Source organism: Arachis hypogaea, chromosome 18, assembly GCF_003086295.3.
Source record: "Arachis hypogaea cultivar Tifrunner chromosome 18, arahy.Tifrunner.gnm2.J5K5, whole genome shotgun sequence".
Lineage (NCBI taxonomy): Eukaryota > Viridiplantae > Streptophyta > Magnoliopsida > Fabales > Fabaceae > Arachis > Arachis hypogaea.
Window position 1 is genome coordinate 6,345,664 of NC_092053.1, and position 27,427 is coordinate 6,373,090.

The 27,427-nt window shown below is 31.9% G+C and overlaps 4 protein-coding genes and 2 long non-coding RNA genes across 28 annotated transcripts; 3 read left to right on the top strand and 3 right to left on the bottom strand.

The window, feature by feature from the left end:
- Positions 1-939: 939 nt before the first annotated feature.
- Positions 940-8,016, bottom strand: LOC112772344 (transcription factor TGA9). Of its 6 annotated transcripts, none has more exons than XM_025817271.3 (13): positions 7,657-8,016; positions 7,376-7,551; positions 7,202-7,290; positions 6,665-6,747; positions 6,297-6,515; positions 5,360-5,404; positions 5,137-5,196; positions 4,906-4,983; positions 4,739-4,784; positions 3,482-3,753; positions 3,173-3,394; positions 1,513-1,655; positions 940-1,419 (listed from the first exon to the last, which is right to left on the bottom strand). In XM_025817271.3, the coding sequence occupies exons 2-13, from the start codon at positions 7,504-7,506 to the stop codon at positions 1,326-1,328; spliced, it is 1,482 nt and encodes a 493-aa protein (XP_025673056.1). In that variant the 5' UTR covers positions 7,507-7,551; positions 7,657-8,016; the 3' UTR covers positions 940-1,325. The 6 variants fall into 6 exon arrangements, with proteins under 6 accessions (XP_025673056.1, XP_072082361.1, XP_025673058.1 ...); XM_072226260.1 differs by having other exon boundaries at positions 7,791-7,927; XM_025817273.3 differs by lacking the exon at positions 5,360-5,404 and having other exon boundaries at positions 7,657-7,935.
- Positions 8,017-11,123: 3,107 nt separating this feature from the next.
- On the bottom strand, positions 11,124-14,707 carry LOC112771022 (uncharacterized). 16 transcript variants are annotated; one of them, XM_072226269.1, is made up of 8 exons: positions 14,348-14,561; positions 14,179-14,229; positions 13,983-14,034; positions 13,470-13,506; positions 12,619-12,721; positions 12,107-12,203; positions 11,808-11,978; positions 11,124-11,549 (listed from the first exon to the last, which is right to left on the bottom strand). In XM_072226269.1, exons 1-5 carry the CDS (start codon positions 14,420-14,422, stop codon positions 12,670-12,672), a joined length of 267 nt encoding a protein of 88 aa, XP_072082370.1. In that variant the 5' UTR covers positions 14,423-14,561; the 3' UTR covers positions 11,124-11,549; positions 11,808-11,978; positions 12,107-12,203; positions 12,619-12,669. The 16 variants fall into 16 exon arrangements, 13 of the variants coding, with proteins under 13 accessions (XP_072082370.1, XP_072082367.1, XP_072082365.1 ...); XM_072226266.1 differs by having other exon boundaries at positions 13,470-13,628; XR_011876862.1 differs by lacking the exon at positions 12,619-12,721 and having other exon boundaries at positions 14,348-14,562.
- LOC140181737 (uncharacterized) lies at positions 11,302-12,565 on the top strand. Its single transcript, XR_011876866.1, has 2 exons — positions 11,302-11,597; positions 11,688-12,565. It is a non-coding gene; the product is annotated as an uncharacterized lncRNA (long non-coding RNA).
- A 5,681-nt stretch (positions 14,708-20,388) lies between the features above and the next one.
- Positions 20,389-23,611, bottom strand: LOC140181736 (uncharacterized). Of its 2 annotated transcripts, none has more exons than XR_011876865.1 (2): positions 23,444-23,611; positions 20,389-21,163 (listed from the first exon to the last, which is right to left on the bottom strand). It is a non-coding gene; the product is annotated as an uncharacterized lncRNA (long non-coding RNA). The 2 variants fall into 2 exon arrangements; XR_011876864.1 differs by lacking the exon at positions 23,444-23,611 and adding an exon at positions 22,187-22,780.
- LOC112771021 (myb-related protein 2) lies at positions 20,793-23,155 on the top strand. 2 transcript variants are annotated; one of them, XM_025815556.3, is made up of 6 exons: positions 20,793-20,994; positions 21,093-21,169; positions 21,560-21,617; positions 21,706-21,799; positions 21,910-21,982; positions 22,142-23,155. In XM_025815556.3, exons 1-6 carry the CDS (start codon positions 20,793-20,795, stop codon positions 22,901-22,903), a joined length of 1,266 nt encoding a protein of 421 aa, XP_025671341.1. In that variant the 3' UTR covers positions 22,904-23,155. The 2 variants fall into 2 exon arrangements, with proteins under 2 accessions (XP_025671341.1, XP_025671342.1); XM_025815557.3 differs by having other exon boundaries at positions 21,913-21,982.
- Positions 23,612-26,198: 2,587 nt separating the features above from the next.
- Positions 26,199-27,068, top strand: LOC112773274 (protein BIC2). Its single transcript, XM_025818350.3, has one exon. It carries the CDS (start codon positions 26,465-26,467, stop codon positions 26,900-26,902), a length of 438 nt encoding a protein of 145 aa, XP_025674135.1. The 5' UTR covers positions 26,199-26,464; the 3' UTR covers positions 26,903-27,068.
- Positions 27,069-27,427: the final 359 nt, after the last annotated feature.

Below are 27,427 nucleotides of genomic sequence, written 5' to 3' on the forward strand. Positions count from 1 at the left end.
CTCTTTCATAATAGAGTCTCATAGCACTATGATCTAAAAGTCTAAAATTCAATATTTATTAGCTTTAACAGAGAATTTGTCATAAGACCAATAACTAAAAAAAAAAAAAAAAAAAAAAAAACCCTATGCAAAAACTCATGAAAACCCAAAACAACCCCCTTATATGAGAGTACGTGTATATTTGAACATTGCTAACAACATCATTTTTAAGATGATGTATAATTGAAGGTTTTTTTTTCTTTATTAAACACAATACATTTTTTTATGATAGGATCTCATAATATTATATCTAAAGGTCTAGAATTTGATTTTTTTTTTTTTTGTTGATTTTAAAAGAAAGAATTTTTCATAAGGTCAATAACAAAAGAAAAAGAAAAAGAAAACCTATGCAAAAACTAATGCAAACCCAAAACAAACCCTTGTACGAGAGGACGTGTATATTTGAACATTGCTAACAACATCATTTTTAGGATTATGTATAATTGAAGTTTTTTTTTATTAAACACAATACAAAAGCTAAGTATTTAAACAAGACTCATATATAACGACTTCAATTAATTATTGAAGGAAGAAAAAAACAAGAAGAGTGTTCTTTTTAGGTTTTTAGGCTACAGAGGCACCCAAATTATACATAGTAGCCACCACAATAAGACAATTCTCTTTTTCTTTCCCATTGTGTCCTATGCATTATAGAAATATAGAATACTATATATTGATCCACCACTTGCAATCACAGCCACTACTTTTCCATGCAAATGCAACAACCCTCTCTATTTTCTTCCCCCAATTTGTGCCATCCTTAGCTTCCGAGTGTTTGAAAAGCCATTAAATAAGATATGGGTGATACATACGACATATATAGCACATAATAATAATATATTTCATATATTTAATTAATACTAAAAGTTAGAAGAAAAAGGAAGCAACTAGCTATGGATATGAGATAGGATCAATAATACTTTTTAATGGATCCACTTTATGTATATGACCTCAAATTTAAAGCACCTTTTCATTTTCATGAACTTTTTTTTTTCACTCTAATTCTATGTAGCTACTAAAGTTGCTCCCTCATCTTTCACATAAAATAAATAAACTCAGATTTACATTTACATTAAAATTAAAATATAAAGACACAAATGCACGCATGGGCGCAGAAGAGAAGATTGAAAGAGAGAAAAATAAATAAATATTTATATTATATATAGATATATTCTCTTCTAGTAGATGATGATGATGATGATGATGACACGTTCATTCTAAAGCAGCCCTAAAAAGAAATACCCCACTTGTAATTAACAACAGCTTTTAGGCCATGCATGGATCCATTAGAAGCTGGGGAAGTGATTCTGATGATGAGAAGGATGCACCATTTGCAAGTCAGTGGTTGTTTGGCATGAGTTATCATCGCTCATCAACGTCCTGTGATTAAATTATTATCTAACGATTCTTAACTAATAATTTCGCATGAAATTATCTGTACTTAAATTTAGAAGGAAAAAGATGATAACATACTCTCGTGGCCTTGATGCCCAAAGAGAACTAAGGGCGCGAAGGCGTCCATAATATTCTCCAATGACAATAAAACACCGTGCTGCTTGACGAACTGTTAGTAATCGACATAATTGATGAAGTGTTTGCTGTCTCAAATTATCAGCCTTGCACATGTTTAAAAGAAAAAGTTAATTGTGTAGTTAGAAATTAAAATAGGTATGTTCTAGACATAGAAAATATTCGTCTTATTCGATAATATTATTAGTAGAATTTAGATATAATTGCACATGGTTTCAAAGCGGTTGAAAACCGGTAAGATTGTCTTGGCTATTATATAAACTTGCATTGGACGGTTACTAGTCATGGAATAAAATAATATTATATTCTACCTAGGGTTTGTTTATGATGAGATTATGGATATCATATCTAGCCCCATCACTTTCTGAAACCAACTCCCGAGTGATACATTTTAATTAAGATGTTATATTAGAAGCTAATTATAAGCGTAATAAGTATACATCCCAATGGATAATCATAAACCCTAGTAGCCACAACTAGTGAAGGCAATTTGTCAACCTCGTTACCAATTTACACTAAGAAGAAAAACAAAAGAAAGCAACACCTACTGTATGTCATTATTAAGAAAAATGAAGAAGAACAAAAAACAAAAAAAGAGAAAAGGAAATCAATCATATTCTCAAGCAAAACCAAGATGATGAAATGATGGAGAAATGTTAGCTATGTAGTAATAGGTGGTAGGGATAAGGGGCACAAATTTGCGGCGCAAAATGTGCACGGAGCCAATGAATGAGCAGAAAAAAAAATACAAAATAATGGATTAGAAAGTTACGTATCAACTGATGTTATTATCATCTGTTACTGGAAAATGATATTATCAAATGATTTTGTAAAATCTAATGTCACACTATATAAAATTTAAGTCGGAATAAAAAAAAATCCGAAAAAAATCTTATGAAATTATATGGTAGAAATTCGATTTCTATTTACGAGTCATCTAGTTTAATTTTTATATTTTAACAGATTCATTAAAAATTTGTATATTTATCATAAAAACTTTCTCACTTAATATACTCTATCCCTATCAAAAGTGCCATAATAATTGTCTTAATTGTCGAAAAGTCAAATAGAAGAGAAATTAAAGATATAAAAACCCGTTCCCGGCCCCTTTGGCATCCAATTTCATCAACAACTATAGAGTTTATCAACCAATTAACATTTGAAACCTCATATTAGAAGTCACGTATGCATTCAAATCTTGTTTTGAAAATCATTAGTCAAACTAAAAATGGCGACAAAAACAGATGTCACCTGAGGCTTCACTTCACCAAATCTAGTAGTAAAAGATAAATTAATAAATGAAAAATAATCAATAATCAGTAGTTATCAAAATTTATTATTTTTAGATGTAAATTTAGTTTGTTTAGTTTAGTAATATAATGTATTTTTAACCGACAAAACAAAAACAGTTAAAACTTATTTTATTTAATATTTATTAATCGTTACAAATTGTTATTAAAAATTAAATAAGACAAATTCTGACTATTTTTTATTAATATTTTTTTGTTACCAAATGTTTTAGATTTTTAACTCACACTTTTAAATATTAATGGTTCAAAAATAATAAATTGTGCTATTACTTGTAATTAAATTGTTTAATTACCTGGCGAACAAAGCCTTCAAGATTGGCAAGCTTGCCCATGGCAACAACCATCTGTTGGACGCCGTCGACAATGGGGCCGCCGGCGATGGTGTCGACGAGAGACTGCTGGAGCTGGTCAAGGCCTTGAGAGAGAGCGTCCTCCGCTTGCTGTGAGGAATGGCGCAGGCCATACATTCCCATTATCTGTTGCTCCGCCAGTGGCTCCAACTGTTGTATCAACATCTGTTTACCACAATCTCAACATTAATAATCCCAATTTGTAATTAAGAATTTGAACCCTAGCTAGCTTAATTGAAATGCTATATTAACCGTGATGAGGTCGGAGGGCTTGAAACCACCGATCCAGAGGAAGCAGCGTTCAGCTTGGGAGGTCCACATGCCATTGATGAGATGGAAAACATCTGATTTAGCTGCGACACTCTTCAGCCTGAACAGCTCATCGTAATGTGACAAATATCCATCCACTATCCCTCTCATTTCCCCCTCCGACACCGCCGCCTGCACCCCGTTCCGGAGCTCCCCCATCAGCCGCTGCTCTTCCTCCAACCACCTTCCGTATTCCATGTCAAACATCGCACCTCCTGCATGCATATAAGTCCAATAACCACATCTTACATTATTAACCCTAATTCATTCATTCATTCATTATTATTATTATATAGTGCCGGTTCAAATTTGGATTGGTTTTTATTCATTATTATTTAATAATAATGTAGCTATATCTGTATATTATAAGTATTAAAATGTTTGGTTGATTTGGTGACTGGTGCAATGTGGCTACCACTGAAATTGACCCACCACCACCATTTTTATTCCTTCTCATTAAATAAATAATAATGGATTCGTTGTATGATATACTACATACAAGAAATTTAATTTAATTTTAATAGACTTAACATCGTGAGAAAATAATTTATATAATCAACCCAAATATTGTGTTATTTAATTTTATCAGTTTAAATTTCAGAGATAATGTGTTTACTTTTTCTCATTTTTATTTGATAGTTAACTTTTTTTTTAATTTTCTTCTCTAAATAAAGCCTAATAAAAAGTATCATATAAAGAGCACAGTATCATAATGGAATGATTCTGTGAAAAGCTAAAGTATATAAAGTAGACTTTACATATATCATATATGTTAAGAAAAGGTCTTACAGTTCATCAAATATATATATATATATTATATGCATGATCTAATCTATAAATTCTGGCCCACTATTGTTTCTATCATGTAGTTTAGTCTGTCATTATATAATTCAGATTCAAACAGAATTAGCCATAGGTGTTGGTCAAACTCAAGAGACTTGTCTTAAAAAAAATTAGCTTTCAATATCAAAATTTGACTTTTTATTTGGTATTCCAAGAATTTATACTTCACAAGAAAAGAAAAAAGATATATATTACAAGTAAATAAGGATTCACACAGCAACCATAGTTTCTTATTCCTATGTGTCAGCACTGAGTAATAGCTTCAAGTGTAAAAAGAATACTACAAACCAAAGTTTCAAAGAAACTGCACTTCAACATTATTTTTTTTCAAAGAAATAAAAATTGGTAAGAACTCACCAGAGCTTAGATTGCCTCCAACACCACCACAATCCATGAATAGTCCCTATTAAATTGAAGAGAGCTCAAATAGTAAGAACAAACATATACAAAAAGAGAACTTTATAATTTATATAGTATAACATAATAATTGATGAAATATATTTTAATATATATGAGTTTAGAACCTGAGAACGAGCCCTTTGAAGGTCTTGTTCAAGTTGTGTAAGCTTTAATCTACTTGACTCTAATTGCTGCACATAAGCCTGTTCCATAGACAACAAGAAAAATGTACTTATTATTCATTTTTATTAACATCCAATCATTTTTTGTCACCATTTACAATATATGCTATGCTTTAATCTTATCTCTTAACAACTATTTTTGAATTTGTGCAACCATATAATAATAGGACACACCTTTTTCCTTAGACGGCTTTTTCTTGCTGCCTCTCTGTTTTGAGCCAAACGTCTCAATGTCTGATAGCAAAATAATATAGAAAAAATAAATAAATGTAAAAGAAGTTAACATAGCTTCAATAATGCAGAAACTATATTATAAAATATAATAGAGAAGGAGATATAGATACAAAAAAAAAAGGTTTATGGAGAAATAATAATCTATGCTTTCATATTCAAACACCTTTGCATCAAGTGGTTTCTCTGATGTGGAACCAGCTCCCTTCCTCTGCAACTCAAGGGGGAAGAAAAAACTTATTTGAAACAGATTGATTATTTCAGAATAAATAAGAAAAAAAAAACTTATTTGAAACAAAAATTTATTTTTGCTAAAAACAATCAGTGTAGAATTTGGGACTAGAAAATCAGAAGAAAAATGTTTCCATAGCAGAAGCTTCTTGGTATAAAGAGGGAGGGAAATGAATACAAGTTTAGACCATGTTTAGGTAGCTAAGCTATTAAAGGGTGCTACAATTTTTTTCAATCCAAAATGAAAAAGAAAAGAAAAATATGATTATATTTTCTCACAGAATTTCTAGGAAGAGTTTCTGAATGCTGATCAAGTCCCTTAGACCATTTCTCTTGAGGCATGCAATAATCAATATGATAAGGGTAGCAAAAGGGATCATTTTCAGCCATTGTTTTTTGTGGCTTAGAACTTGAGTAGGAGAAGAAGAAGAAGAAGAATGAGAAGAAGAAGAGGATAGTAAACTTGGTAGGACACCGGGTTTAAAATGAGAAAACTTTGATACTTGATAAGTACTGAAAAGATTCTCCCTTTGTTTGTTTGTTTGTTTGTCAGTACTTTGTACACATCCATCCCTCTCTATTTCTCTCTCTCTTTCTCCATCATATTTCATGTCAGAATATATTCATCAGAAAATCCTTCAGGAATCAGGAAAACTCTGAGTTCTTTTGATTTTCCGATACATGTTGGGATCTGTGCTGTTCTATGTGAAGATAAGAGAGAGAGAGAGAGGGACTGATGTGGAACAGTAATAATTGCATCAAGTTTGAACTTTCCCTGAGATTTTGGGATATGGAAAAGAGTGAAACTGAGAGATTAAACAGTTGAGAAACAGTGTTGTTTTTGTGAAGATCAGAGTAAGCTAATAAGCTACCTTTTCATGAGGTGATTTGGCTTGTGATTGATTCTGTGATGATGAAGAAGGGCCTACTATTCTTGAGGCATCATGATGATCATGTTGAAGGTGGTGCTGATGATCTAAAGAAGAAGGTGTTGTTGCCTTTTTACTCATTGGAGATTCTGCTTCCAAGGGTGGCTCAGTTTTTGTTGAAAGTGCTGAATCAGTGCTTTCTCCTCCTGATTTTGAACCTCCCTAATTGCAAAGATTTAATTTTGATGAGCATGATTCAAACCCAACATGATTAATATTAATATTATTATTGTTTGAACTTGTTACTTGTAAGCATAAGAAACTTTATATTAATAATTTTGAATGGTCAAAGATGAGAGTAGTACTAGTACCCTTGAGGTTTGGTGAAATCTGATTGGCCATGAAGGGAACATTTCTAGTGTAGCTGCAGGTCTGGGTGCTGTTGTGAATAAAGCTGCAAGAATCACAAAAGTAAAATCTGAGAGGATCACCAAACCATAAAGGACTGTTGAAGCCTATACCAAAATAAATAATATCATAGAAAAAGAGAAGAGAAATGAGGAACCTAATCCTCCTCCTTTTGCAGCAGTTATGGAGTCAGTAGAAAAAATAAAGAAAGAAAGAAAATCATGCAAGGAGGGTGAGCCTTTCTAAGATTGTAAGCCCACGCCATCATAGCCTATTGCCTCAGAATCATTATGGTATTGGAAATGGTAACACTCTTTTCTCTCTTCACTTCTCTTTCTCTCTTAGCTTCTCTCCCCAATAACTCTGCATTATTATCATTATTTCTTTTCTTTTCTTTTCTTTTAGACACATTCAAACCTTCTTGAATTCTTCTTCTCCTCCTTCTTATGCTTATTATCTAACGTCACAAAAAACAAAACACAGAAAGGGGAAAACATTACGTGCTTTGCCTTCATCATTTCTTGCCTTTACTCCTTGCAGCACTATTGCCTCTTCCAACTCTCCAAAGTTAAAAGCATGTCCTTCATTACTATCAAACAAAAACATCATTATTAAACTAATTATTTCTAATTAACATCAGATCATATTATAGCATAAGGGAGAAGTTTAATTACATTAAGGTTGATGGATTAGCAGAATTAATTCCATGAAGAACACCATAAGAAGGGACATGGTGATGGTGGTGAGTTGAAGGCCCTGCCTCAGATAAACCAAGTCCTCCTCCTATTATTCTCTGGCTCCCCATGCATGCAACAACTCTTTTAGCTTCCTTACTCCATTCTCTTCTTCCCTGAAATAATATTTAGCATCACTCTAGTATGAATAAATATGTAAAAAGAAAAAAAGTGGTACATATTTATATATGGTCTAAACTTATATATATCTATGTGTTTACCTCTCTCCTATACTATAGTCTATAGATGATGATATCTAATATCTAAGTTTGTATTTGTAAGTTGCCTCAATAAGAGGGTCAAGTCTTTGTCTCAGATATGATGATATATCCTCTAACTCATAGCAAGTAGCAACCTTTTTTCCTTTTATCTTTCATGGGCTTGTGTCTTTGTCTCTGTCTCTATCTCTTTCTTTTTTTCCTTTACTACTTCTCTATGAAGAAACCTGGTTCATTATTGATTAATGCTTTGCCACTCTCTCTAACTTGAAATCATATTTCATTTCATTTTTGAAGAAAAAATATTAATTATGTGGTGCTTGCTTAACATACTGTCCCAGCAAACATGTCTCTAGCCCTTGTGGGCCTTCAAAGGTGGCTCAAATAAAAATTATATAAAAAATAAAAATTTTAAAAATTTAATAAAAAAAATGGAAATTGGACATGTGGGTTCTTGTGAAGGAAGGCACTAGAATCAGTGAGTCCTACTCCATTCTCTCTCTCTTGTAACCGCCTGTGTTTTCTTATTGGTTCCCTTTATGTACTTAAAAACAAATATGACTCTTGTATTTTTCAAATGCCTAGTGGGAACACAATAAATTCAGCAATGAGATAGATTAATTAAGTTTGATGAGACTTTGTTTTTTCTTTAGTATTTACTTTCCCATCAAAATATGGCCCCAAAAAAAGGGTGAAAAAGAAAGGTCAATCTTTGATATCCTTTTGAACCTAGGAGGACATTGCATTATTATTTCACTTTTTACAATTTAAGTTTGTGTAAAAAATATATAATTTAAGTTTTTAATATATTTATTAACAGATAAAAAAAAATTTACTAGTAATATATAACAACTTTAACATGTGTTGATAAAGTTGTGGTACTATAATGCCATGCCATTTCATTTCAACCAAAACATTATATTATTAGTATAATCTTTTGTTCATAAGCATATAGCATATTAGCAACCACTTTGTGTATTTAATCCCAGGTCTGAGATGGATTTGTTTGGTGTTATACTTCTTTGTTGATGAGTCAACATCCATTCCCTGTCACCACCTAAAACCATACCTCGTTAAGATTCCTTTCTACTTATAGAAATTGGAAAATCTGTTTCAGACCAATATAGTACTCATTGGTAATCATGAATTACTTGCTGCAACTTCATCTCATTTTTATGTTGTGCTCACAAATCCACCATTTAGATATCTCTACAACTATCTATTTGACTATAATATGAATAAATGGTAAGACAAATTCGTTACTAAAAAATTATCTGTTTTTTAAATTAGTTTTTTTTTTTAAATTTAAATTTAACTTTTAAAAATTTTAAATTAGTCATATTAATTTTTCTATTATTTTCATTGTTCATGACATTAAAGTTTATTAATATAACACATTAAATGATATATAATATTAGTTTAAATTAATATATTTTTTTATTTATTATGATTAGATGTAGTGTGTAAATTCTAGCAATAATATATCAATATAGAATATATTATAGTGATAATTATATTCAAATAATATTATTGGTCAAACTATTGTATAATAACCTTATCTACTAACCTTCGAAATTTAAAAGTACCCTAGAGAGAAGGACGTTATGACTTGAGGGTACATATATACTTATTAGGCAGAAGAGATGCATACTTTAAGTATTTATTTCCACACTTTCATAGTCTATTACTCTATACATATTAAAATGGAATGGGGCCAACATTATTGAGCACATAAATATATTAAGCAATATATGTCTATGTAGATAAAGAAGAGACAAAGAGATAGAGAGAGAGAGATGAGAGAGACTTTTATTGGTAATGGACCCATGAACTATTTTCATAATAAAGAGGGTAAATTTAAAGCATATATTATATCTTGTGCTCATCTAATACCTTTTATGCACTCCTACCAATTATTCCTCTATGATGCCAATCATAGGTCTTAAAAAAAAAGGTGGTTTGGTTCAAAACATAAAAACCCTCCTTGTGGATTAGGTCAATATGTATTTTTAAGTACATACATGGCTTTTGTTCCCAAAATACCTTACAGCTTCTTCATGTGGAAATGTTTATTTTTGACAACTTCTTAAGACAACTATAGATCATTCCATTCCACGAATCTATCACTTCCTTGAGCCGTAATTATTTCAACTCCATTGTAGAAAGGTGATTGGTCCGAATCAAAATCATGTAATTAATTATTATTTTGTTGATTATGTTCGAACTATGTATATTGTATGCTAAGTCCCGTTACTTGTCGTCTAAGCAAGTAACAAAAATAGCATATTTTATTTTTATTATAACATATTGTTGTACCTCCTACCTAGTAGCTAGGGCAATTTGCATCTTGGTCTAAATATGAATCGAGAATAATGTTGAGCAAGACTGTGACCATTGTCTTTCATTCATTGGAGGTGAAATGGCCATTTGCATATATCAACCAGAGATGTCATTTGTGGTGGGAATATATATACATATATATGTCGACAAAAATCATGGCTTACAATGATTGGCAATGGACCCTAGCTAGAGACCATAGAAAATTGTATATTTTGTATTGATCCCTTTTATATATTTGGTAATATGTTAAAATCACTCAATCAAACCTACAAATTTATACGTCACAAAATATGGAGAATAATGAACAAGAAATATTGAACCGGTGACCCCCCAATTAGTGTTCCCTAAATTGCTTAATCTTTTTATATATATATATATATACAATTTTAATTCACTGTGTAAAATAATTTTATACATGTAGTTAATTATATATTGTCACGCTAGAAAAATAATTACTTTTATATTAACTGCGTGAATGATCTTCCAAAAAACGAATATAATTATACAACTGTATAAAACATTTTACACCATCAATATATCAAATGTCATGTCATGGCATGAGAGTTCGGCTATATTTTTATGTTGGTTGCCGAAGACCTAACACAACCCTCCTCCTTTATCCGGACTTGGGACCAACTATGTACCGCAAGTGTAACATAGGCGGAGTTACCGTCAATCTATCAAAATTAAACAAAATTAAACAGCCACTGGTAGTAGTTCAATAACAAGAGACTTAAATAGTATACATCCAATTCTAGTTCAAAATTGCTGTCAATTGCACAGAGAGAAGAACTATACAAAACATAACCCTTTTTTTAAAAAATATATATAATTTGGGTCGTGAAGATGAAGTTTAGTTTGGCTACAAAAATGGTTTACCTAAGAATACCCTACTCTTTTTGTGGTATGGGACATAGAGGTTCAAAGCCCAATAAGATAAAGGCATTATTACACTACTTTAGCAACCGAGCCTATGCAAGGAGAAGCCTTCAGAATCGGCTTGGATCAGAATCTGCCCCATACTCCTTTTTGTTGCTTATCAAAATCTGCTTTAGTTTTTTTCTTCTTTATTTTTTTATTCAAATTTGTTAACAGAGTCCATACCCAAAATAAAAAAAGAAGAGCAAAAATTTGATACCAGAAGGACAGCCAAATTGTACTACTTGGACATAAGCGTTGTAATCTTAAAAGATTAATTAAATTTGTAATTATAAACTCTGAACCCTAACTCCTAAATCAGGAGTTTATGCAAAACAAGAGGAAAATCATGCACAGATAAGACATGTAGTGGTTACCTAAGCTTGAAGGGAAGGAATTTTATATATACACCCAAAAAAACAAAAGAAGGATCTTAGATCCACCACCGGACGACTGGCCAGAGTATGTACATGTGTGGTTCTGTGCGTGCGCATGCACATGCGTGTCTTGGATAGTGAAGGATGATCTTGAATTCTGAATCTTATCATCATCCATCGATGGCGGAGGTAAGGCAGGAGCTCAATATGCTGCATGATAAGATGAGGATGCAAGTTGTGCCTAAGAAGGAGCAGCCCCACCTGCAGTTATGCAACATGATATATATATATATATATATGAACATAAAGGTTATTACTCAATTCTCACAACTACTGTCCAGAACCTAAAGCTTATTATTCAAATCACCAACAATCAAATGTTTCTTCACTTTTGAACAGATATTCTTGTGTTCATGTAAAACTTTCCTTACAAACTCAAATGTGGCTCAACCTTGAACCGATACCAAAGGACTGTGTAAGAATATATAAATCATGCTAAACAACCATCAAGAAAATTACCGGCGAATCCTGCACAGGCAGAAGAGAACACTATCACAGGTGGTGCTTGAATTGCAGAGAGGTCTATGTCAGTACCATGTTATCAACTTCTAACCGGAGTATGAAAGCAAAGGTACAATCCTAGGAATCTTTCTCCACCACATAAGTAAAAGCAGAATGACACTTCAATACCTATGAAAAGTGAATTTTATATACTCCAATGTGCAAATCATGAGAGATAAAAACAATAAGAACCACACTGCAAAATATATCATGCTGCAAAGTGATTGAACAGTTACAAATTGCAAAATCACACTAACAGGAAATGGATCCAGCAAGAGGATAATTTTGGCACGGTCGGAGTTCGCTGTTAATTAAAATGCATGAAGATCTTCCTGGGAAAGCAACCAACGTTATCTACATTCAAACAGAACCGATCCAAATTGGAAACGATAATGATGGTACAAATTAGAAATGATAATAATGGACAAGATTGTGTAGACAGTAGGCAGCATCTTTAGAGGCTCTGAAAACTAAAATAAAAATGCCTCAACAAAAATGTTTCAAAGGTGGTGAGTCAGAAAGCAACTTTTAGAAAGGCTAACTACAGAAAACAACAAAAGCTTAACCCTCCCAACACATTATCCTGTCCCCTCTGCTCTGTGAATATCAAATACCTACCTAATACAAAGACTTAGTCATTGACAAAAGCATTATGTATGCAGTAGTCATGAAAGGAATGAACTGAAACTCACAATAAGTTCTTCTATTTCAAGGTTGATTTATGATTCTCTTGCTAATTAAAAAGAATGATCAAAGTCAACTTACTTACATTTAAAGTGGCAATGTGATTCTATAGGTCAAGGGGAGGAAGCAAGAGCAGCTAGGTCAGCCATTGTTCCATTGATGCCAAAGGAAAGTTTGCAAGGCACCTCCTAAGAATACGGAGGCACCACAATCATGCAAGAATAGTTTAAAATTTAAATACCCCAGAACACTCTCAAGTTAAATTGAATTGAAGTCCCCATTCTAGTTTATAAGATGAGTTCTATGATTCAAAATTGTCTAGACTTGCCCTGAGTTTAGGTGAACTCTCAAGTTTGATTGCTTTTCCCTAAAAGAATTATTTTAGGTAGCTAACAGCTTTGCTTCGTACACTAAGTTGTTAATAAAAAACGAACCACTTTGCCATGATGGGATGAAAATATGAAGAAATCACAGATTCTTAGCGACGATATCTTCATGATTTTGAATTAAGAGAACATGTATCTTTTAATGGTTGTATTTTTTAAGTAGGTCATATGTTGCTCTTAAAACATGCAAAAGAATATTACCAATTGTTTAGGATTCTTAATTTTAAGAGTTCTATAGCCATAGATATAACATCTTCAAAGATTTAGAAACAGGGAAAACCGGAGCCGAACAAAAAGGAAAAGTAAAGAAAAAGTAAATATATAAAAAGAGAACTAAAAAAACCTAAAGATGCATTTGGTTTGTGTTTTCATTTTCTTTTTTTATTTCTAGTATTTTCAAATCCTGTTTTCTGTTTCCACTTTTTATTTTCTCTTTGTTCTTCGCAAAATTCTGAAAACAAAAAATATTAAAAATAAAAATAGAAAATAAAAGCATAAACCAAACGCATGAAAAGGAAACTCGAGTGGAAATAAAAGGTAATGAACTTACACCAATGAGAAAATGCAACCACATAGGTCCGGCAATACTGCATTAGAGAAAAATCAAAGTGCTTTTGATAAATAGAAGCATTTGATACGTGAAACTTGTAATCTTTTTCAGTGGATGGAATGGAACATTTAGCATAATCTTCTGAGAAAATGAGCAAACCTACAAGTTTATTATTTAAAATTAAAACTCTAGCCTATTACTATGAAAATTACAGCTTTCCGAATGGAAGTGGTGATATTTCCATAATTACAAGTAAATCAAACTTTGAGAATCTCTCAACCCCAATCTATGTCCCCACTGAACTTTAAATGTAATGCATCTTAATAGCCACAAAGACCTAAGCATTACACATGCATGTTATTCCATCACAGCCAAGCTCATATATGCAATTCCTCTTTTATGGTTTTTAGGTTAAAAAAAAGGAAGCTAACATGTCTAGTGAGACAAACATACATGCACAATACAGATGTGATCAGAAAAATCAGTCCCCAAAGGATGGGAAAAAAAGCATACCATTGTTGAATCCATAAAATGCACTTGTAGTGGCACCAATAGCATAACCAATCTGCGCAACATTAAAACCCACGAACAAAGATTACAACTTTAAAACACCCATATAATTAAAAATAGTAAAATTCAATTTTGATGGCAGGGGATTGCATCCTACACTACACTCAATATTTCTTCCCATTTTATTTATTTTATTTACCATACAAAAGCTATCCCTGATGAAAGGGAGAACAGTCCAATGAGCAGTTTCCTGAAGAAAACAAAAAGAAGGTGAGAATAAAAAGCACATGCAATGTTTGTTGAAAAAGAAAGAGAAAGTGTTATAAGAATCCTCAATACTGAGTAGCATAATAGGATAAGACATATACAAACGAACGAACGACGTCGTTTGAAAGCGGAGCTGCGCAGTGATGGCGGTAAGATTGGAGGGTGCCATCTGCCATGTCAGCCACAGTGACTGGTGCTGCCTGCTGCGATTTTCGTGTTCGGAATCGGAGGAGACAAATCTAATGTGTGTAGTTTTAGTGTTTTACACTTTACGCTTCTAAGTTCTGACTTTTTTTTTTAATTTTTTTAATCCCCTAATAATTTCTCCAAGTCCAAGGGTATAATTCAACTTTTTTGAGTTACCGTAACAAACAAGATTGGAGGTTTAATCAAGGAAAAAATTGGTATTTATTTTATAGGTTAACGGCTTAAAAAGTAGTGTCTATTTACTAAAAAAAGGTTAAAAATTAATTTTTAATTTAAAAGATATAAAAATAAATTATTCTTAAAAATTCAAAACTTACCACAAAAGGTAAGTTAAGCAAAAGTTAGACAACAATTAATAGACACCAAATCTTGCTATAGAGCCAATAAAATATTTGTACAATGTGTATAATAAGTTATATAATTTAAAAAATGAACATCACCATAGTACAATGGGTTATATAATTTAAAGGGAAAAAGACAAATAGATCTCTGACTTTTCAAATTTTTGACAAATACATCCCTGACAAAATTTAAATACAAAAAAATCCCTGACTTTAACAAACAGAGGACAATTTAGTCCTTCTGTCTATTTGCCTCTCATACACCAAACGGAACTGGCTGATCAGATGTCCGTTACGGTGCCACGCTGGAAGTAGAATAAAGTTCGAATGACAAATAAGTCCTTGACGTCATTTTGCAAATAAAGTTCGAAGGACAAATAGGTCCTTGAGAATTTTTTTTTTCAAAATTAATAAACTCCTTTCCTAAATGCACTAATGCTAATTTAATACATAAATGATGCACAAATGAACTAATGCTAACTTGATGCATAAATGAACTGATACTAACTAATGCCACTGGTATGATGAAAACTGAACTAATGCAATTTACAAATTCTAATATAATACACAAATACACTAAAACTGAACTAATGCAATTTAAGAAAAAAAAAAGTAGAAATAGAACAAACCCAATTTCTACAATTTTAATACAAATAATTTAAATAGTAGAATACAACAAGTTAACTATATTTCAAAATACAAGTATAATTTTATAAACTAAATTCTCATAATAGAAGCATAATGAAAAAAAAAATCTCAATGACCTATTTGTCCTTCGAACTTTATTTCCCTTCCAGTGTGACACCGTAACGGACACCTAGACACCGTTTCAGCCACGTCAGCCAATTCCGTTTAGTGTATGAGAGGCAAATAGACAGAAGGACTAAATTGTCCTCTGTTTGTTAAAGTCGGGGACTTTTTTGTATTTAAATTTTGTCAGAGATGTATTTGTCAAAAATTTGAAAAGTCAGGGACCTATTTGTCTTTTTCCCTAATTTAAAAAATGAACATCACCATATTATTCAGAATAATCGTACTAGGGATAATATAATAAACATCTCATCCCAAAAAGTTTCAACTGATGAGAAAAGATAACACTAATGGTTATATCTCTAATACTTCCCTAAACCTCCATTGTACACATTGTACAAATATTCTATTGGCTCCCTATACTTTCTTATAGGGACCATAGAATTGGCCTAATTTATAATTTAATTTCTATGTGCTATTAAAGGCTAAAAAATTTTACATAGAAAAAAAATTTATATATAATTATTTTTATGTAAAGTTTTTAATTGATAATTATTTAACCATTTTCAAATAACAATTTTAAATATGTAAGTTTTTGTCACCTTACATGGAATATGAGTTAGTGGTGGACAACAATTAATTTTCATGTCATTTATTTTTGAAATTAATTTTTGTCTAATAACAATAAAAATTAAACTCTTTATTATTCTATGAGAAGGGAGATTTTTAAACTAAAAGCTATTTATATGTCACAATTTAAAAAAAAAAACATCAATAATCTAAAGATTTATTACTTCTGCCTTTCAAAGAGAAAGAGAATTAATTAAATTACTTCTTCTGTTATCACAATTAACCATTTTCTAATTGTAGAGACATTATCTATCTAATTTTCTATGATGTCATTCTGATGAGCGTCTTACATTAGTTTCTACTTTTATTTGTTTCTCAAACAAACAGATATATTTTTTCATCCATAATTTAGCTTTGGACTGCCATTGGTGGCACTTTATAACTCATCCTTTAATATAGAATCATATTCTCTTCTCTGTAGGGTATATCTGCATATCATGCATAACATTCAAGCCAGTCTCTATTGAATTAGATATCCAATCAATCAAACATAGTCATATTCAAAGATGACAATGTTCTAAACAGAAATGGAATAGATGATCAAGCTAAATAAAATTAGCTTATAAAAGTAATCATTATAGCAAAATTAAATGGTTAGAAAAGTTGAGAACAGTGCAAATGTCAACCAATTAGCCAATTTTTATTAGGAGAAAAGTTGAAGGGAACATCAACTTCTAATCTTGTTAAACATAAATTACATCTAAACATAGCAACCTGCCACATATGATATCATTATATCAATGCTAATTAGGACTTAACACATTCATAATAATGATATAAAAAAAGAAGCATCTGATTGCAATAAGTATAAAGCTAGGTGGGGGAGTGAGAATCCATTTTTTGTGGCTTTTGGAGAAGAAGAATATAACTACATTCTTTACTTGAGAATATGATTTTATGGGCTTTAATAATCTGGTGAGTTAAGATTCTCATGTTCTCATTCCATAAGAATCTTTGAAAACTTTCATCATTTTCCTTACTTTTTTTTTTCTCCCTCTCTTTTCCCCTCAAGGAATATCATTCCGTGGTCATTTCTCGCTTTGCATTTCTTCAACCAATGCCATCATGCATGTGGCTCAACCAAAGTTCATATTAATCAGTACTAGTAACCGTCTCAATGATGGTTTTTGCTCATGATTGACCATCTAGACTACAATTTGATTCCCACTTGTCAAGTGCTTCTCATTTCAAAGTTTCTTCTTGCACTAACAAGTGAATCTATCTTATTGCAACATGCAGGGGAGAAAAAGCAATGAACTACATTAACTTCCTGTGTAATGTGCATTTAGGCTATAGTTTTAGAGATTTAAATGACAAATCAAAGAGTTAGTATCATTATCATGCATGTGTGTGTAATATCGCCTAGCTAAACTTAAAAGAAGTAAATATATTTTACTGAAAATTAAAAAGAATAAAATTTATGTCCCATGTCTCAAGGTGGGACACCCCACCATGTTGGAAGATAAAGGCAATTTGGATACTCCTAAAAAGAGATAAGTAATCCATTGTTCTGTACAAAACATACTCTTTAAAGATGCCAACGACTTGAGAGTAGTAAAGTTTCCTAGAAGCATGAACATGATATCTATATATATATATATATATATACACCCTCAAACAGAATCAAAAGCATGCATTATGCATGCATGGTTTTGAGCCAAAAAGAATTAAAGAAATGACTTGGACTTGTATCAACAAGGTTATCATTGTATGGTTCTGATTACATTAAAGGCAATTAATCTTCATCATTAAGACAATAACATCTCTAATTGCATGGTCAAAAATGATATAAAATTAATCAGCACTTCATAACTAAGACCTCGAACAACTGGTGGAAGCACAAAAAGAAGCAAGCATAAAGGTCAGTTCTCTTTATTCTCTTCCAGTAACATCCTCGATTTTATGCATCTTTTCTTTTCCAGAGTCACTTGGGAGAAAACATTGAAGAACTCTTATATTTCAGCTATGAAATAATACATTCTATACACAAAAAAGAGTAGAATTTCTTGGGCTGCATATAGAGCTATAATTGTTTCCATTGTTCTTTTTGAACGAATTTTATAAATCATGAAAGACTTGTAGCAATGCCAAAGATGACAACTTTAAAATTCAAATGGATCCTCTAGCCGAGTGGTTATACCAAGTCCATCTAAGGAGCAAGTAAGGTTCCATAAAAGGCAGAAAAAGTGGCAAATAAATCTTCATTGGCCAATTTATTCCAATCCACATGCCAGGAAACTATTTAGAAACTCAGCTTTAACTTTGCTCAAAAGTCTCTCACAGATTCGCTGGCCGCATTATATATTCTCAAAAATCAGAATCAAGAACAAGAACAGGAACATGGAGTAGAAGTGATATGAAGATACTATTCAAGGAATATTTGGCCTTTTTTTTCCTTCTAATTTTAGTGGTTTCTATAAGTTGTCTAAAAAATGTTTTATCTTAGTATGTCTTTAGCACCTGATGAATGGAGTTCAGCATATCATATTCTTTTGATAAATAGCACACTTTTGATAAACAACACTCTCTCCTTCTACAAGTGGTTTTGTGTTTATTTGACATAAAATTTATTCTATATTAGCTGTTAATCATTTAGTTGTTATATTCATGGGATTTTATTAATCACCCCATCTTACACCACTTACTCTTATTGTACAACACTAGGACATCATTATCTTTACAATTGAATAATGCAGATTTTCATGCAGTTGACACATGCATATGCATTGCCTGTGGAATGCACGGTTTTAATTAAAACTGAATCAGATTCTAATGCATTTATTTCTGTTGTTTATAGTGGTTTAGCATGGTATATGCCTTGCATTTACACTTCCTAGCTATATCTCCAGATGTGCCTATCTGTTTTATTTGTATATAAAATTCAATAATTGGCCAACTAATCTACCATTTTCTGTTTCTTAAAGAGTATATCATGTAGGTCTAAATGCATGGCTCTATCCAAAGAGCATCCACTTAATGAAAAAATTCTACGTGGATAAGAACAAGTGTTCACAACACTATAAAGTATAAAGCTGGTTACATCAGGAATGAAAAAAATGCATTGATTCATAAATGAGAATCCACTACATTAACCATGGTACAAGTCAAGGGCAATGTGGAAGGAAAGTAGTCCTATATATATTGTAATAGACTAATAGTACTGCAATTAACCGAATGCAAGTATAAAAGCAAGTACAATTCTGGCTTTCCCTTTTTCTCTTAGGTCCCTTATGCTTAGGATTCTAGAGGATGGGGCCTGTGTTTTTCTGCCAAAGAAAGAATGAGAAGTTCTGGGCCCAATTTTCTCTTATTTTAAACGGTGGGGGATGAATAAGTACCAAACTTATTGAAGGAGACAAAACAGAACGTATTCTTATTCTATTCTTTACCTCCAAACAGTCCCAATAGGAAGCATCTTGCCACAATATATATATATATATATATATATATATATAATTTACTAACCTTCTCTTGTATCCAATGGTGCCTTAGTCAATCTTTCTTATAGTTTCACCAATAAAAACCAATTAAGATATTTATTGATGTCTTTGTCTGCAAACTTTACCGTTGATAATTCAACCACCCTGTATATCATGCTTATAAATAACTATTATCCATAATGTTCATTGAGGACTAATAAAAATGACACCAAGTTCAAGATGTGGAATAAAAAATTTATTAGACTTCTTAACTTCTAAGAATCTTCCTCTACATCAAGATATCAGATTCCCTAGAACTAAGTCATATATATATTAAACAAATTTGGGAATATGATTCCCACCTTTACTTGGAAAAAAAAACGTATAAGAATGCACATTAGGTTAAAATTTGAAGGATCAATTCTGGAACCTAATGCAGTTAGGAAAATGATAGCAGCACATCACTTTCTCTTTATAAAAATTATAATTTATGAGCAATTCCTCCACAGGAAATACAGAATGTACATGGATATAGTCTGTCCAATAAAAAATTTGCAAAATTTTATTTCCAAAGTTGCACTGCATAACTAAACGAAAAATGCTATGAAAAGAATCCAAAATTTTGCTAAAATGACGTGAGATATTTATTTACTCTGAACTAAGAAAGCAAGCCATTATGTATACATCTAGCAAATATTTAAGTTTACCACACAAAGTTTTATGTCATTGTTTTAACTAAAATGTACAGCACCATCTGAGAATGGAAAGTGGAAATAGAGAACTTAGGCCCACAAGTGAACAAAAGTAGGAAGGAATATGATATTTTCATGTCACCACACACAAGCATTTGAGTTTGTTTTTCTATTGGTTCTATCCAAGATTCTATGGGTTACTAACTCCCCACTATTTCTCAGATATAAATACCACCCCTCAGCATGCATTCCCCTAAAGAGAAGTGTGCATGCATTGGAGAAAGAAGAACAAGAACACAGATTTTACACAAAGTCTTCCACTCATTAGAATCAGAAACCAGTAAGAATAGTTGAAAATCGAGCACTATCTAGTTGCATCTTCCAGAGGAAGAAAAGTGATCCAGAGAATAGAAGCCATCAGGTAAAATACTAAATACACAACACAACTGGGCTACACAGTTGTTATTGAATATGTCAAGGTTCTAATACCTGGCCTTTTTAGGTGTGATGTATCATCATCAAGGGAAGAACATGCACTCTTCTTCAAGAATGCCAATCCCCTCTGAGAGGCACATGTTCCTTCAAACAGGAAACGGGTCTGGTGATTCTGGACTTGTTCTCTCAACTGATGCTAAGCCACGATTGAAATGGACGCCGGATCTTCATGCCAGGTTCATAGAAGCAGTGAACCAGTTAGGTGGAGCTGACAGTGAGTATACACATAACATATCCACTTTTGGATAACTAAGTCTTGTGGAATATAGAATTTGAGGTTCACTAATGCATAGTGCAATCTTTTTATTGTAGAGGCAACTCCAAAAACAGTAATGAAACTCATGGGGATTCCAGGTCTTACTTTATATCATCTGAAGAGCCATCTGCAGGTAAAAATCATCAACAATCTGTGTTAGAACAAGACTTTAGTTTCCATCTATTGGTTGTGCAAAGTTTCATTTTCATTAGTCATTGCAAGCAATTTGAATTTCAGTATCATTCATCTAAAGTTGAGAATCAAATATAGTTTTATGTTGAACAAAGTCTCTACCAATAAGATTTATAACTGAATTTTCACTTCGTTGCGTAGTAAATGCTTCTTCATTTAAGAGTTCCACACCATGTGAATCAGAAGGATGTTACAGATTGTGAAGGTTGCGGATTATTTTATTTTATTTGTTCTTTTCATATTCTCCTAAATGAAATTTTGGAATTGCCATAAATATTTTTCATCACTATTTTGGAATTGCACACCTGATCCTGTTTCCTTTTGTCATCAGAAGTACAGATTGAGCAAGAATTTGCATGGACAAACTAACACTGTAACACACAAAATCAGTAAGAGAACAATCTCTTCCATTTCATTGAATCTACTTAGAAACCAGAGAGCCTTTTTTGTTCTGAACAACAAATTTTATCTTACCAGCAACAAATGCGGGGGCAACAACAAGTGAAAGATCACTTTCAGAACCCAGTGGAACTCATATGAACAAGTTAAGCCTTGGCCCACAGGCTAACAAGTAAGAAAAACCAATCCTTTTTTGTCACATGCTTCATGCTTGTGTAATCTAGTTTGTTATAAACATTCTACTACTCAAGGAATTTATGTTAATGATAATTGTCCTTGTAGCAGAGATTTACATATAAGTGAGGCACTGCAGATGCAAATTGAAGTGCAGAGAAGGCTAAATGAACAACTTGAGGTGAGTCGAACGCTTAACCAAAGCAAATTAACTTGGTATAAGAAAATTTTGAGGCACTAAAAACATATTTAAGCCTGTAAAATTTCTTGCACATATTTCTTTGCACGACAACTCTACAAGTTTTATTGAATACTAACAATTCATTCTGGACTGGTTCAGGTACAAAGACACTTGCAGCTTCGGATAGAGGCACAAGGAAAATACCTGCAGTCTGTGCTAGAGAAAGCTCAAGAGACACTTGGTAGACAAAATTTGGGAATGGTAGGACTTGAAGCTGCCAAAGTTCAACTATCAGAGCTGGTGTCCAAGGTCTCCTCCCAGTGCTTGAACTCGGCATTTTCAGAGCTGAAGGAACTACAAGGATTTTGCCCCCAGCAACCACAAACCAACCAGCCAAATGATTGCTCAATAGATAGTTGCCTCACATCTTGTGAAGGGTCACAGAAGGAGCAAGAGATACAGAATGGTGGGATAGGTTTAAGGCACTTGAATGGCCATGGCCATGCATTCATGGAAAGAAAGGGAGGCACAGAAGCTCCTAAATGGAGTAATGAAGTGAAAAACAACACATTTCTAGCTCCATTAGGCAAGAATTCAGAAAGAAGTAGCTATGGTGCAGAGAGAAGCAGTGGAAACTTGTCTATGAGCATTGGACTTGAAAGGGAAACTGAGAATGGAAGCAGCATGTATACTGAGAGTCACACTCACACAGATGGTGAGTTCTGGCACAGAAACAGCAATAGGACAGAACCAAAGAATGAAGCAATGGATGGAGGAAGAGGTTCCCATGATTATAGGTTGCCTCCTCCATACTTTTCAGCAGCAAGATTGGACTTAAACTCACATGGAGATAACAATGAAGCTGCAACAACAACAACAAGCTGTAAACAACTGGATTTGAACAGATTCAGTTGGAGCTGATGAGAGGCCTAACTAACTATGGATAGATACAGAGAAGAATAATGGTTCTTCAAGATTTGATTCAGCATAAGTTGGAGGATTGTAGGAACAGTGTGTTATTATTTTGCAATATCATCTGGTCTATCTTTGAATCCAACAAGTGGCCAAATATATATTTATATGTCTTTGTTAACTGAATGAAATAAGTTGCAACATCAAAGACTAATGATTAGCTTGTAAACAGTAATGATAAAAGAGATAGCTTCAGCAGGATATAGACATATAGTTTTTGTTATTTCTACCAAATTCAAAGACACCATAACATATTTCTTAATGGCAACAACATTTTTATACATGCTACTAATTAAGTGATGTTTTATATTATCATTTCAGCGGAACAACTAAACAGTGCCTCAACCTCCATTAATAAATTAATACGGAAAAGATGGAGTTGCAACAATTATTCGTTATTATCCAATTGCTGTTACAATATCCGCATTTTTTCTCGACTAATTGAATTAAAAAAAAATAAAAAAATAGAGCAAGTTAAAAGGATGTAACCTGCATGAAGGAGATTGAGGAGCTAAGCATGAGTTGCTACCATAACCGGTATCAGGAAATGAAAAAAAGATGATTAATGTCATTTTCAATGTGCCCAAGGACCCAGCGGGATTATACTAATTTGTGGAAAAGTGAACTAACTCGCTCTTAACTAACTCTAGGTCTTGCTAATTGTATAACAGTACACATACACTGATGTCCACTTTTTCCTCAACTTATGAGTCTCATTCTCATAGTTAATGGGCCTTACGCAGCAACTTGTTCTGGCCCAATTATAGCAGAAGGCAAGTTTTCTGTCGGCCTAAAAACAGGGCCTCCATTTGTAACTTGCTTGGCCCTGGCCCAACCTACTAGTAAGATAAATATTTGATGGTTCAAATCCTGCCTTGTGTATGCAACAGTAACGTATTAGTAAGTGACACACTCTTAAATGGAGTTCAGATCCGTGGTGAATTAGTCTTTAGTCTGTCGAGTTGAGAAATATTGTGGGTAACCAAAAAAAATAAATAAATAAATATTTGATTAAGACAAAAACAAAAGGATAAATATTTGATTAGAGAAAAATGAACATTTTGCAGAATATCCAAGAAAAAAAGGATAAATATTTGCAGATGAGGCTAGTTGAACTTGAAATATCAGACCATGGTATTGGTACCTCTTAGGCGGCTCTTATGCACCTGGTGGTATAACTGTATAAGAATCCATAGTTAATGCGTGGTGTGTGTACTGTGTAGGGTCTCTGAGTTTATATATATAATATAATAATACATTTTTTAATAAAGTTGCTATGAATAGTATAGTGGTGTAGGATTTGAATAATATGTATTGAGTTTAATTTACTTCTAAATTTTCGCTATTCAATTTATTTAAAGTAATTCACCTGATTAAACTAAATATAAGTTGGTTTTTTAATTAATTAATTAATAATAATAATAATACACTTCTTTTTATCGAAGATAATAAGAAAAATAAACGAGAATTAAATGCATGACTTCAAATTCAAATAAAATACAGAACACTCAATTATTAAATTGAAGGATCAACGGTAGTCATATTCAAACACTTAATAACAGCCAACACTGTTATTTGGATATATGACTATATGTGGAATAATATGGAGTGTGCTCTACTAACATGCTAACATACTATTATTGTAGTACGATCATAATTAGTGTAACATACTAACATGTAGTTTTTTTTTTGGGTAGACACTAACATGTAGTTCGTTATAGTGATAGATTACTGTTCTTTTAATCGGGGTCTAGAATTCAAATGCTTAAATATAAAAAATAATATTAAAATTTACAGGTAGTTATTAATAAAAATTAAATAAAATTTATTAATAAAAATAATATTAAATAATTTAACATATTTAATTAAATTATTATTTAACAATTCGATTATCAATTTTATATAACTATACGTGAATCTTCAAAAAAAAAAAAATAATAGTATTAAATTTGAAATAGAACAAAAAAAAATTGCAACTATTTTGACGACAAATGACAAAACGGTGATACATGAAGCAAAACGACAATGTCAGAAAGCCATATTATACGGTGTAAGTTTCAAAGTTGCATCCATGGTAACATGGCCAAATTCTGAGGATGGTTTTATGCCAACCTAGCCCCCTCATATTGAGAGAGCAAAATACCATATAAAAGAGAAAAATAATTAAATTAATAAAGAAAAATATCTGGTTGGTTTCAAAGGGCCGCTCTCACTCATGTCCACATCTTTCTCATCAAAATCAATTCCCATTAATGTTATTAATACAATAACCCTAAATCATAAATCAATAATAAAATCCAAAGAAAAATAAATTGCATGATTCGGTCCTCCTCACAAATAAAATAAAAGAAAAATATTATATATATTTTTTAAAAGCATATAAAATTTGTATTATGATTAATTTTTATATATACATAGTATATTCAAATCAAAAAAATAAAAAAAAAATTATGTAATAAAAAGTTTTAAAAAATTATACAAACATCAATTTTTGAAAATAAAACCTATTATACTATAAAAATAGTTGTTAATATTATTATCATATTAAATTACGTGTATATTATATTCTTTAACATATCTTTTTAAATTTGTGTTAAGAGAAATGTTAAGAGGTTGATAGATTTTATAATTTGTAATTATTAATTAATTATTATTAGTGTTTTTAATAGTCTGAGATTACATCTAATAATATAACGTAAATATTTGGTAATTAAAGAAAATCAGCTAAAAACAGCCATAACTTAAAATTAGGTAATGCTAGGTAAATAAAAAACAGTCAGAATTTATTTTATTTAATATTAATTAATTATCACAATAATTAATAAATATTAAATAAGATAAATTATAATTATTTTTAATTAATTTTTTTTAATTATTAAATATTTTTATTTTTTTTAGTTAAATACTGACCAAATTTTAATACGAGATACTTATACTCTGGACTTAGGTGTAAAGTAAAAGAGAAAATGTTTTTGTTTCATGGTATGCTAATATAAGTATACGTACATGAGAAGTAAACCACACAATGGGTTTTGTTGAAGGTGGATACTACCATGAAGATTTTATTATTGTCTTTATATGAAGATGCTTCTTTTTTACCATTAGATGATGAAATGTATGGTTTGATTTTGATGTGTTACAAAAGTGTTATTTTTTTTAAAGTGTGGCTAAACAAACAAAGTACACTTTTAACACAAGAATCTTCATAAAAAGATGTTTTTAACATCTTCATTTGAGTAGTTGCCTTTGTTGAAACCATGAGCGAGACGTAGAAAGCTCAAACGCCATAGAAAAGCATGTAAGTGACGTGTACCCTAAACACCCCACTCGATCCATATTATTTCATCACAATGCTTCTAATTCTTTTATTCACAAATCACCACACATAACACAACCAGCCTTACCTTAACTAACTAACCACCATTTCCATCTCAAGAACGAAGCATCATCATATATATCATCACCACCTTGCTGGATCTCACTACTTATTACCTTTATATTATTGTTTCAATGGAAGAAAACAAGAAATTGTCCCACCACATGCCTACATGGAACACCACAAGGAACCCCACTACTTCACAAATAGTTCTTCCTCCTCCCAACAATTACGATAAGATAATTACCACCACAAGAAGAGCATCTAGGTCTCCCAATTATGACGAGGATGATGAAGAAGACGAGGACGAAGAAGAGCGCGAGGAAACAGGAAGGGAGAGGCTGAAGAGGCACAGAGAAGAAGTGAAGGGAAGGGTTAAGATTCCAGAAGACTGGGGACAAGAGAAGATGATGAAGGAGTGGATCGATTACACCACTTTCGATGCTTTGTTTGCTCCTCACACAATGATTGTCACTGCTCGTGATGCTCTCATTGCCGATTCTCGTAAAACTACTTCTTCCTCATCAACGCCTCCAAGATCGTCTCAGAGATTAAGGATATATTCACAGTAGTTAATTATTAATTACCTTTGCTTCATTCACATTTTTAATTGCATACTATGTGTTTTTCTTCACATACCCTAGTGAATTATTCCACCTTATTTTTAATTGATGGTTATTTTTCACATTTTGTAATTCATTATTGCAGAATAAAGGGAGAAGAAGAACTACTCGTGAATATTCTTTTTCTAGCTATACACCAAATATAAGAAAAGAAAACTCTTTATGTGATTTGCTGCATATATGTATGTAATTATTTCTTTGTATAAAATTATACATAATTTTCTGGCGATGGACGGGGAACACCTTTATGAGGAAATTAAACTTCTTAATTATTAGATTTATATTAATTGGGCGATCATATTTCTTGCTCATTTTCACTTGGTTTAGATCTATCCAAAACTAACTTGGCACCTAATTAATTAAAGGGATATATATATATAATGAAGTAAAAATTAACTTTATCATGGCTTGGATCTTATAATTGCCTGGATTAAATGATCTTCTTTTTTGACATGGTTAATCATGCTGTTTATT